Genomic DNA, 12,770 nt, shown 5'->3' with positions numbered 1-12,770 from the left:
GGTTCAGGTTGGGTGTTTGGAGAAGTTTCTTTTCAGAAAGGGTGGTGAGGCATTGGCACAGGCTACACAGGGAAGTGGTGGAGTCACTGCCTATGGAGGTGTTCGAGAACCATGGGGATGTGGCACTGAGGGATGTGGTCAGTGGGCATGGTGGGGCTGGACTGATGGTTGGGCTGGGTGGTCTTAGTGGTATTTTCCAAGCTTAACGATTCTATGATTCTGTATACTGGATTCATGAAGTTTAGTTACCTGGCTGGAAGTTGAAACCTCTGATGGGAAGAGTACTGTAAGAATGGCTTTGTGCAAAATAGAAAATTTTGAGAAACTCTACTTGGGTTCTTTGCATTGGCATGAGAGAGAAAAGATGGTGCGCTGGGAAACATAGGGGGAAAACGGGTTAATGACTTAAGAAGTATTTTATTGCAAAATGACTACTTGTGTATTTTAGCAGGAGGGTGAATGGGGAGAAAGCAGGGCTCTGGCAAATTGGTGCAGGCAGAGCAAAGCGTACATCAGACTGTGAAAATGCATGTCCAGGTGTGGAATTGGTGAGAAGCTGTGAAGCTTCAGAAGGGAGGAGATGTTTGTTTTTGCTTGTGTTCAGCTCTGAGGTGGCAAAACAGCAGATTGCCACCATTTCCACAAATGGCAGCCTTATAGCATGCTGAAAATTGAGTTGCTGCGCTGGTCCCCTGGTTGCTGGCCCCACATGTCAAGTTAATTCTGGGAGCACTTGGTGGCTTTTGTGGCAGATTAGAGCAGCTTGGACCTGGCTAGGATGCTTCATTTCCTAATGGTGACATGTCAGAGAGAAGCAAAGGCAGGGTGATAAAGAGGCTGTGCACAAGCACATTCAGTTGATAAAGAGGAAAAGGGTACAACCATCCTCCTGCAGCTTTCAGCATTACTTTCTGCAGCTGAGCGCTGAGCAGTATAACATTTTTGCTCTCCTGTCAGTTAGCAGAAGAGCTGTGCTGCTGTGCATAATACGGGAGCTTTAAAAGCAAACATGCTTGCAGCGGAGGTGCCTGAAAATCCCTGTAGCCATTGGTTTCTGAGTGTGGTGTTTACTATCACAGGGCCACGTTCATACTGCTGCTACTCAGCTCCTGATCGTAGGCAGCAGGAAGATGCTTCCGAAATAAAAAGGCAAATCTGCATGGAGATTTCCTTACAGGAAACTGCTTTTCTTTTTTTTTCCCTGTGGAAGATGCTGCTGTGGTGTTGGCTGTGAAAGCTGCTGTATGCTGGCTTCTGACACTGATAGTGATCAGCAGTGTAACATCAGGTCAAGATGAAAGGCCACAGCAGAGGGAGGAGTTCAGTGTTTCTGCTCAATGTTCAGGAATTCTGATGTTTTTGGATGGGGCGTGACTTTTTAAAGGAGTAGTAAGGGACCTTGCAAGCCTAACCTGTGCTTTGCCATTCAGACTGATATTCTGCACTTGGTGTGGATGGAGATGCTCTTTTTCAGGGACATCTAAGGGTGGGAATGAATTGGGGGAGATACCATAGCTTTTGGGAAGGAGAAATATTTGTGTAATTCCTATGAGTGAGAATAACAAGTAACCAGGCATAGGAATTGGCAGATTGCAGCATACTGTGACCTGCCTAGTGCTGTGAATTGCTAGCATCCTTTCCAGATCCATAACAGCCAGAGGTTGGTTCCCACTCTGAAAGCACAGTTTTACAACCTTCCCAACACATTGCTCACAATAGCTGTGCTTGCTTGAGTTATTCCTGTTATTCACAGAAACGTGCAGCCTCTTTTTCCCACCTCTGCCCTGTCTCTTCAGGCTGGTGAGTGGAGCTGCATTGCCCAGGTTTCTCTGGGAGCACGTCACTGATGAGGATGTGCTCTGTCCTTGATATTTCTCAGCCTTCAGATGCTCCCTGATTGGCAGGCAGCCGTCTAGCATCTGCTGGATTGGTTTCAAGATTGTGAGATATTTTTTTTTCTTTAACTCTTTCTATTCTTCTCTCAATTTGTGAAAGCCCAATAGCAAGCAGGTTGTCACAGTACATCTGCCATGAGTTCAGCCCCTGCAAAGCTTCTGCTGTTTATTCACTTGCTCATTTTGGCAGATACTGACACAAATGAGCCTCCTTGGATGAAATCCTGCTTCCATTTAAGCATTATTGACTTCATTGATGCTAGGATTACAGCCTTGGAGGTTGGAAACTTGAGGCTGGGTTATAAAACCAATCCCTTGATTGCATGACTAGAGAGTCAGGTCCCATCTGTGGCTGAATTACAAGGTCCTGGGCATTATCTATGGGTGACTTACAATCTTTTCTGTTTGCTGTTGTGTGTTGCTGTAGAAGTGGAACACAGTTTCCAGCTAAACGACAAAATACGCTTAAGCTATGGAGTCCAACCAGGAAACCTCACTCTTCCTGGTGAAGATCTTGGAGGAGCTGGACACAAAGCAGAATACTGTTTCTTACCAGGATCTCTGCAAGTCGCTCTGTGCAAGGTTTGATCTGTCCCAGCTGGCCAAACTCCGCAGCGTGCTGTTTTACACTGCTTGCCTGGATCCTAATTTCCCAGCAACTTTATTCAAAGACAAAATGCGATGCACTGTAAACAATCAGCAATCAAAGAAAATCATGGTGGCAGCAGATATAGTAACCATATTCAATCTCATACAAATGAACGGGGGAGTGGCCAAGGAGAAACTTCCAGTTGCAAGGCAGAAAGTGAAGAAGAAGGAGTCCTTTGAGTCATGTAGGTCTGACACAGAGATCTGCAACATGGCAGAGTGTGTGCCCAACTGTGAGCTGAGTGAGCAGGACTTCAGCCAGGGCTTTGCAGTCAGAAGGTCTTCGAAATGCAGGAAGATGGACTGCAAAGACTGCCAGCAGTTTGTTCCCTCATCAGAGCCCAACTTCTTGCTGGGAGTTAACAAGGAGATGAAGGGCCGGGCTGCCTCTCTGGACAGGCTGCAGGCTCTGGCATCCTATTCCATTGCCACATCTCCACCGTGTGAGATGCAGAGCACGTACTTCCCCATGAACATTGAAAATGAATCTATTTCAGACCAGGACTCTTTGCCTATAAGCACAGGCCTGAAAGAAACTTTCATTTCAAACGACGAGCCATTTGTGATGCAGTCGTGTGTCCAGAAAAGAAATATATTCAAAGAAGATTTTCATAATCTGATTACAATATCTCCCAACTTAATACCATCCAACAAAAAGCCAGAAGATGGACACAGAGAGCCTCAGAACAGAAAAGAAAGCTCTAAGCAGACTTTTTTCAACCACAGCTTTGAAATGCCATACAGCAGCCAGTACTTGAATCCAGTTTATTCTCCTATACCAGATAAAAGACGAGTGAAGCACGAGAGCTTAGATGATCTTCAAGCTTCAACATATTTTGGCCCAACGACTATTCTTGGGCCCCAGGACACCAAAAAGTGGACTGGAAAGCCAACCAAACAAACTGCCTGGCCAGCTAAAAGCTGGAGTTTAAATACTGAGGAGGTACCTGACTTTGAACGATCATTTTTTAATAGAAAGCAGTCAGAAGAGAAGCCACGGTACCAGAGCTCAAACAACCCATCTCCAAACTTCCCTTCAGCTGACAGACACCAGTCCTACCTAAATCCGAAGGATCAGCAACCCATCATGCAGACAAACTACGCTGTGAAACAAAATGGACACAAACCCAAGGAAATTCCTTCCATTCTAGATGTGGAAAAGCACGAGCCAGTCAAAAAGTTTAAGGACAAAAGCATTAACTGTACTTCTGTTCAAATCTTAAGTATTGACAGAACCATGAGTGTTGGAACACAAACGGAGCAGCAGGTCCTGGACCATAAGAAATGTAAGGATTTGTGTGCAACTGGCCAAGCCAAGTATGCAGAGCGGCACTCTCTTAAGCACTCAGATGATGACTCTGAAATTGTGAGTGATGATATCAGTGACATTTTCCGCTTTTTGGATGACATGAGTATCAGTGGGTCCACAGGAGTGATGCAGTCTTCGTGCTACAATAGCACTGGTTCCTTGTCTCAGGTGCATAAATCGGACTGCGACAGCTCACCTGAGCACAACTTGACTAAAATCTCCAATGGGAATGCCTGCAACAAATTAGATAAAGTGGTCCGGGCAGATATCAGTAACGTGGATGATGAACTGAAAACGAGTGTTTGCAAATTAGTTTTGAGGATTGGTGAAATAGAGAAGAAACTTGAATCGCTCTCAGGCGTCCGAGAAGAAATCTCCCAAGTCCTGGGGAAATTAAGCAAGTTGGATCAAAAAATTCAGCAGCCAGAGAAGGTCAGCGTACAAATAGATCTCAACTCGTTGACAAGCGATGCTGCGTCAGATGAAAGTAATTCCCCACAGATATTTCAGTGCCACAGCACTCCTCATGGCAGCAAACTAGAGAACAATCCTGAATGGTGCTGTTCAGACGCCAGTGGAAGTAACAGTGAGAGTCTTCGAGTAAAAGCCTTAAAAAAAAGTTTATTTACTAGGAGGTCATCAAGATCATTAACAGAGGAAAATAGTGCAACTGAATCCAAAATAGCAAGCATTTCAAACTCTCCTCGAGACTGGAGAGCCATTACTTATACCAACAAGGTTGGCATCACAGAAGAGGAAATGAAAGATAGAGATGGAGGAGAAAACAAGGACTGGCACAGGAAATCTAAAGAGGTAATTTCGACCTTAACTCCCACAATAAACACTTAAAAATAATCTAGTTATGAATGTTTTCCACAGTCACCACGAGCCTCAGGGTATGACAGTTCTTTGCCCTGCCATGTTATTCCTATCCTTATTGTTATCGTAATTAAGTGATTTTGTACCTACATATTTTGTGCTGAGCAGCTGCAATATGGTCAAGTTGTTCCTAAAAGCACTTCACTCTCTTGAAAAGAGAGAGGAGTAATTTGGGTGAAGTCTTCAAAAGAAGGTGATGTTCATCATCATCATCATGTAAGGAGGCCAGGTAATTAACTTGATGAAAAGAGCATGAGGAAAATTGTTACGGTCTGAAATTCTCCAGAGGTTGGTTTAAAAAGATGGTTTGAAACTGCATGGTGATGGCTGTTATCACAGAAGCACATTTAAAAGGCAACAAAATATATTCATGGTTTCAAATCACTCAGGAAAAGAATCTTTGTATGTGTACCACGAGCTGCAAACTGTAGTTACCTATCTGACCATCACAGTCATTACAAGTGTCTTAAACCCTCCACTGTCTTGTTTTGGTCAGTCAGAGGATCTCTGACCATCTGTCCCAACCACTACCCACTGCTTCACAGATAACATGCCTGTTGTGGCTGTCCTTGCACAGGGCTAGGGTTGCTGCTCAGCTACAGCTGCATACTCCATGGGCAGTTGTTTCAGTTTCAAGGAAGTGGAGGCTGGTAGAGGGCACTGGGGATCCTACAGCTCCTTTGTCTACCAAGAACATAAGATGGCCTTGCTGTGACTCCTTAAGATGGGGATCGAGGGCAAAGAATGATCGAGGAAAGAGAGGGTGACGTTTGATGGGGACAAGTCCAAAAGGATGAACAAGAAACCATAAACCATGGGTTATTAGCGGATTGCAGAAGGGGAAAAGGGTTACCCTTAGTAAGCCCAACTCACAGCATTTCTGTACATTCATCTGGCCAGGATGAAATGCTGACTTTGAAAGTCCCTTCCTCACTTCTGTGGTAGAGTATGGATCACGTTGGATTGGTTCAACAGGTGGTATGGTGTCAAGGGGGGAGTACTCCGGGACATCTTCCTAACAAAATTTGATCTGGAAACACAAGTCTGGAAGCTTGCATGGGGCTCTTAGCTTTACCAGGTCAGCCAGGATTTTCTGCATGTCAGGGCTATTTTCAGAATAATTTTATAACCTGCAAACAGTACAAAACCTGAATTTCCTCTTTGCATCTTCTTTGTGTTCGTGCTGTGGAGAGCCAAGTCTGTAAAATACCTCTTTGATCTGGTTGTGAGAAGAGGGTGGGCAAACAGATTAAGGACAGCCAAAGCCTTTGTTCTTGCTGGTACTTCTCTTATTGTGACCTAAGCAATATCTTATGGTGAGTCTGAAAGGGATATCTCTGTCCTCTGTGTTTAACTCCCTCATAGTCCTGTTTCTTTTCTCAAATTCTTTTGAACCCTATTGCAGGCAGACAGGCAATACGAAATCCCACAGCCACATAGACTCCCCAAACAGCCAAAAGATGCTTTCTTGATTGAACAAGTCTTTAGTCCTCATCCTTACCCTGCATCACTCAAGTCACACATGAAAAGCAACCCGCTCTACACAGACATGAGGTTGACAGAACTGGCTGAAGTGAAACGTGCCCAGCCGTCGTGGACCATAGAAGAATACACGAGGAATTCAGGGGATAAAGGCAAAATTGCAGCATTGGATCTACAAGTGAGTCCCTTTTTTTTTTGATGTGAATGGCTTGTTTGTGACTGGATATTACTAGAACGTGCATTTAAGAAGGGATTTGGATAGCTCAGAAAGGAGCTATTTAGCGTTGAGCCACTAGTCTGGCTGATCCCTATCCATCCTGGCTAAGAACAAAGAAAAATGTGGATGTTTGATTGCTGAACGATGATGCTTGCCGGGTTGGTGCTCCCTCTTATTCTGTAATGGAGAAATGTTTGCTAAGCCAGCACAATATTTGTAGCTCTAACAGAGAAGATGGGGATAACATGGTGCAGAGATGAACTGCTCCCTGCTCTCATAGCAAGGCAGTGGGCAGAATCTGGCACTGTTGCTTTTTCTTTTATCCTCATTCTGTCTGAATTGTTCACAGAGAATTTGTGTTAATGCTTTTTCCATTTTGGAAACATGAAACAAAATATTTGTAGGAGACATTCAATACTGTAACTCCTGAAACACAGCACTGTTATGGCATTGAAGAGGCTGTTGGAACAACAGTCACATGAGGAGCAGATCAGTTAATGATGTGCCTTGTTCACATTTTAGTTCAGCTTGCAAGCATGTGTGTCTTTGTGGTAATTCTCCCAATAGTACCTGCTTGCCTGATTTTGGTCCGTACTGCAGAGTGCCAACTGAGTTTGATCATTTTAAACTTCTGTATTTACTTATTGTGTTCCCTGAGCAAATGATGCACTCCCAACCACTAATGGGCCAAACCAGAGGTAGTCCCGAGCCACTTCCCTCCTTTCAAAGTCAAAAGGGGAGATCCAGGGTCTTTACTGCTTTTCTGCTGATCTGCTCCTACCAGGTTGTACTACTTGTTAATGCAGGCATAGCTATATAGCTTAAAAAGAATAAGAAAAAACAGCAGAGCTGGTTAGTGGAAGACAACCCCAATTTTGGATTTAAATTTTCCCAAATCACAATACATTTGAAACAGCAATAAGAAGGGTCAGGCTGGATGGGGCTCTGAGCATCTGATCAGCTTAGGTGTCCCTGTTTATTGCAAGGGATTTGGACCAGATGACCTTTAAAGGTCCCCTCCGACTCACACTATTCTATGATTCTGTATAGCAGCACATAGAGCCAGCAGGGGACTGGTGCTGACCTCAGGCATTCTGGGCTGCTTGCAGATATGTGCATGCCCCAGAGCCGAGCAAGCTGCCTTGGTTAGCTGCTGGGCTGGCACTTGTTTGGAGCACACTGACCTACAGCCCAGGGCTGATCAGCAGTGCATGCAATCACCCCCATAGTGCTATAGTGCAACTTGCATAAATGCTCATGAAGCAATTTGGGCACAGCATATTTACTTTCAGGCTCAGCTCTCGCGAACACCCTTATCCTCACCAAGCTTTGCTCCTTGCAGTGGCTGAAATGCACTCAGAGAGAAACCGAGCAGCACGGGGACCTCAGCTGTGTGCTGCTCTCTGGGATTTAAAAGCATCAAAGGGTTTACCAAATTCCTTCCCTTGTCATTGCAGCCCATGTGCTATAGTAGGAAGAGGTTGCAAGCAGTTCCTCTGCAGCAAAGCAGTCCTTATCTGCTGAGCAGAGGCAACTGGGGAGGTGATATTTGGAAGCACGACTCCCCTGGGAGAAGTGTTCTCTATCTGGTCCTTGTAGGACTGCTTTCTTCCATGTAAGCAGCTCTGCACGACTGTGAGCAAACCAGAGAAAGCAGCTTAGTGCCATCATTTATCTTTAGGATAAAGGTGATAAAACTTTACGAGTTTGATTCTCTCCCCCCAAAAGGACTGTAGGAATTGCATCTACTCCACAAACCTCATGTCTAGACTTCATAATAGAGCTTACTGACAAACTCAAAGAACAGACACAGACTGATGAGTGGGTTTTCCTCAGTGATTAATTTTATTAGAACTGAAAGTAAATACATTATGCTTTAATGAACATTCCTACGTCTGGCAATGAAATGAGAAAGGAAGCTGATTAACAGTAATGGGCCTTTTTAATAATGCATCTTCCTTCTGAAGTAGTTAAAAGGTCAATATCAATGCAGAGGGGTCCGAAAGCATAATTCCCTTGAAGCATAGCATGGCTGTCCTTGGTTTTGTTTATACTGTTGTTTGCTCATTTAAAATTTCACCTCATCTTCTTTTAAAGCAGAAATTGCAAAATTGCATTTGGGTCAAAGGCATGGGGTCCAGGTGGGATCCCAATGCTTTGTCTTGTGTACAACGAGGCACTGTCAGGATGAATGGTGCAGCATGAAGGCTCAGCTGATGGTCTCTGCTTCAGCTGTCATAGAGATCTCCTTTAAACGATCATGAAACTGCTGCTTAATTGTTTATTTCTGAGGTGGCTATAGAATCCTGCCTTGGAATGCTTCTTTGCGTAAAGCAAATAGTGCTTTCAGGCAAAGGAAGGTTTCAGCCAGTAGCTCGTGGCCACAAATCTCAATGAGCCAATTAAAGGCTTACCCAAATCCCTCTCAAGTCTGCTGGAGTTTCTTTGTGCTGGGTCCAGTGAGCTTTGCATTGGGCCCATTATGGCACAGAAATGTGTGTGTTAGAGTATTCTCACTGGGAGATTTCTATGGGAAATCTTCCTCATTTTTTTAAAGAAATGGCCTTTTGGATACTCAGACACAGGAGACAGCTTTGAGGAAAAGTTGTCATTTTTCAAAAGAATTTTTTTCTCTCCTTTTTCACTCTTTTGCTTTCTTTTTTTCTACTAAATACAATACAATGCCTGCTGTTTGGGTTTTCCATTTTTCCCCTTTTTCCCTTGGAGAAAGGATGGAAGGAAAAAAAAAAAAACACAAGCAAGGTGGAAATGTGTAAAGCTCAAAGAAATCAAAAATCATAATGAAGAAAAAAAAAAAAACAGGAAGAAAAAACCATAAGAAATAAAACACTCAAAAACCCCCCAGTGTCTTGAGCGGGCGTGTGTGGAGCCAGAAATTGGACTCAGTGATCATATGGGTCCCATACAACATGGGATATCCCATGGTTCCATGGTCCAAAGTTAGGGTTAGCTTCATAAAATGCCAGTTGTAAGGAGTGTGTGTGAGGAACCCTTCCTACCAGCTGGGCTTTAATAATTTAGAAAGCAGTAACAGTCCAGTTGCTGACATCTCTGCTGCCAAGGAGATTAAAGAGATCTTGTTTAAATGCCACCCAAGATGACGATGTTTCCAGCAAATCAGAAGTATGCTGGGTATTTTGCAGCAGAGTAATACCACCGAGGGAGTTTATTTCCTGCAGTATTTTGTTGCCACTTCCGTCAGTCTTATGGAAGTGGGAGAAATGGAGTTGGAGGGATGTACGGAGCAGCCACAGCTCGCTTTATCCTGACAGCAGCTTGGAGGCATTCTGGCTTTGCTTACTTTAATGATGACAGATCCCAGGCACTTAACAACTGTTTCCTTTTAATTTTTAGACTCAAGAATCTTTAAACCCGAACAACTTAGAATACTGGATGGAAGACATTTATACTCCTGGCTACGATTCCTTATTAAAGCGCAAAGAAGCCGAGTTCAGAAGAGCGAAGGTGTGCAAGATAGCTGCCCTGATAGCAGCGGCCGCTTGCACGGTGATCCTGGTCATTGTAGTTCCCATTTGCACAATGAAATCCTGAACCCACAGGCAGAGCCGTGACTGCAGCTGTGCGCATCTCGGATAGCTCATTCCCTGTTCCAAACACCCGGTGGCAAAACTGTAAAGGAATTTGCTAAGGAGGAATGTTCTAAGGATATCCTGGTGGAGAATGCTGTAAACGCAGATGAAACATGAAATGATGAGATAAAAAACGTTTTTTGAGAAGTATTATTTTAAATAATGGTCCGTGTGTGGCAAAGCTGATGGAAACTCGGTTCGATTTTTATGCATTTTTAGAAGTGCAATATTTTTTTTCCTAAAGAGACAATATCATGTTTTCCAGAGACTGATGAGAATCCAGAAGAAGGGTGAGGTTGTCTGAGCTATGTTGCATTCAGTGGAGGTGTGAGTACCTGCAGGAAGCACTGTATAGAAGGGAATGTTCTATATGCATTACATCGGGGAGCTACAAGCGTCTTAAAGCTCTCTACAATGTAGAAAACTCTGAATGTATTGTATTTATTTTATAGTATTTATGTATTTCATGATCATTTGATTGAAAGCAGACTGTGTAGCCATGAACAGAGTTCATTCCTATGTTCAGATTAAAAAGGGCTCTTTATATTTGGTCTTGCCCTAAGACCCACTATCATCACTGAGTACTTAGATAAGTGCAATGTGCTGCAGACCAAAAAGATTATGTTCTAAAGCAATCAAAAGAGGTTTTAGTTGCTTCTGTTGAATAACATTTGCATAGAGCTGGCAAACATGCCTTGCCGAAAGGGTATTCTTTACCTCTGCAGACAGTGGAATTGTCTCAATTTCACTCCTGCCAGCAAGCAAAGCTGGCAAATCCAAGCAACACTCTGCTAAAGTTCTTGCAAATGTAATCTGAACAGTTATAATTTTGTCACAAAGTCTTTGTGCCTTTTTTTAGACTGTAGATTAAATAGAATTTTGCTATTTTAAGCCCATAACATAAATCATGGCATAATGGGTACTAATGGAGCTTCTTTTCCTGCAAGCCTTCTATACAGTTCAGATTGCTCTTCAAATTGCAGGGCTGGTGGTTACTGAGCACTTATATTAAGGGCACAGTTTTTCAGCACTTGTGGAAACTTGCTGTTAATGCATTCAGTGCAGGGAGCCCTTCTGCTTCCCTAGTGCTAATGTACTTAAGAATGATGGTTGACTCTACTGGGCAGCAAGAAGTCTGTAACCCCACGAGAAACATCCATTTAATGCTTTATCCCAAATGCACATAGCAGGTTAAAAGGAATTCTCAAGCAATGACAGAAACTCCCTGTCATGGTGTGTGTAAGTAAATACCTGGACAGTATTTCTCTTCTGTCACAAATAGATGGGAGAAAATATCTAAAAAAAAAAAGTATTTTTAAGAATGAATGTGATCTTGCTGGTCTTCTAAGGGAAATGAGATACTTTTAGTGAATGCTTTTTACAGAAGGTAATTTGGCTCCTTCACAGCCATGTAGTAGCTGTGAGAGCATCCCCTGCCCATCCCTGTCTGGGTTGATGGGGTGCACAGCCTACACCAAAACCTGCACCTCCTGGTGCAATCCTGACCCCAATCCTGTGGTTTTTTTTTCTTCCCATTCCTATACTAAGATTTCTCTTTCCTTCCAGGTGCTGCAGGATGGAGTCACAGTAGACAGGGAATAACTCACACCATCTATTTTGGGCTCCCCTAAGGCCTTCTATCACCATGTGATTCAGAGCACCTATGTTTAGGAGCTCAGCTTCCATATGTACTAAATATAGACAGGTAGAGTAACCCCCAGGGATGTTTCAGAACTGCCAGCAAGATGTCTAATTTTAGACATGTGAATACTCTCCGCAGGGCCATTGCTCTGCATTTTACCTTATGCACAATTTATGTTGATTGTAGATGTAGAAATCTCACTGGTTCCAGGTAGAGACAGGAAGTCCTAATGTCATTTGTTGGCATCAAGGAGTTTTTGCATTAGGGACATCAAATATCCTGAGGATTTGGGAGGAGATGGAGTCATGAACCTAAGAGCTCAGCATCCCAAGTACCCCTAATTTACTGAAGCGCTTTTGCCCATCCTCCCATTGCACAGAGGCAAACCATCCCATTGAAGCAGCATGCCAGCACATGGTTTGGCACAAATCCCTAATTTGAGCTCCATTTGGCTCTTGCAGTGTCTGGGAGCATCTCAGCAGTGCTGGGAGCCCATGGGCAGTGGGGAAGGCAGAGCCCGGCTCCACCTCCATGCTCCACAAATACCTCTGGGAGCCACCACTTTGCCTTCCCTTATAGAAAATGGGCATCCCTAGGCTTCCCCTATGGAAAATGGGCATTCTAAGTCTTCCCATTGAGTTCCACATCTTTGCTTAAAATAGGTAAGGGTGGTGCAGTGGTGGCTGCTGCTGCCAGAGAAGAGCAGCCCAGGAAGGAGGGACCCTTCAGCCCTGCGCAGAATGTATAAAACAAGGGGAGGTCCTACAATAGAAACCTGTGAGAATATTGTGGTCGACCTTGTGAACCAGTTATCAACTCGTATATGCTGTATACTACATGATAGACTTTTGTATTTAAAAAGAAAAATAAATTAAAGCTATAGGTACATTGTAATCCTCGGTGTGATTGAAAAAAAAAAAAAGTGTCTTAGATTGTATTATTCAATTAAAATTATGATGAACATATTGAACTGTTTTTCGTATTTATGCCTTATAAACTTGATATATTACACATGATAAAATGCAACTGCAAGAATTATAAAAATAAAGAAATAGTATTCTGGGGGCGAATCCTGTTTACTTTTCCT

The 12,770-nt window shown here is 43.4% G+C and overlaps 1 protein-coding gene across 3 annotated transcripts in view; it reads left to right on the top strand.

Moving 5' to 3' along the window:
- The window catches only part of MINAR1 (membrane integral NOTCH2 associated receptor 1), a 50,369-nt gene extending 37,800 nt beyond the window's left edge, over window positions 1–12,569 (top strand). For all 3 annotated transcript variants that reach the window (XM_090148995.1, XM_090148996.1, XM_031587722.2), the window contains exons 2-4: window positions 2,323–4,665; window positions 6,137–6,391; window positions 9,806–12,569. In XM_090148995.1, coding sequence (XP_090005121.1) covers window positions 2,368–4,665; window positions 6,137–6,391; window positions 9,806–10,003 — 2,751 coding nt within the window. In that variant the 5' untranslated portion in view covers window positions 2,323–2,367 and the 3' untranslated portion in view covers window positions 10,004–12,569. The remainder of the gene's footprint in view (window positions 1–2,322; window positions 4,666–6,136; window positions 6,392–9,805) is intronic.
- The last annotated feature ends 201 nt before the right edge of the window (window positions 12,570–12,770 follow it).

This window comes from Phasianus colchicus, chromosome 12 (assembly GCF_987193195.1).
Source record: "Phasianus colchicus chromosome 12, bPhaCol1.hap1.1, whole genome shotgun sequence".
Lineage (NCBI taxonomy): Eukaryota > Metazoa > Chordata > Aves > Galliformes > Phasianidae > Phasianus > Phasianus colchicus.
The sequence above is the reverse complement of the archived record's forward strand: the minus strand, read 5'-3'. Positions and strand labels throughout refer to the sequence as shown.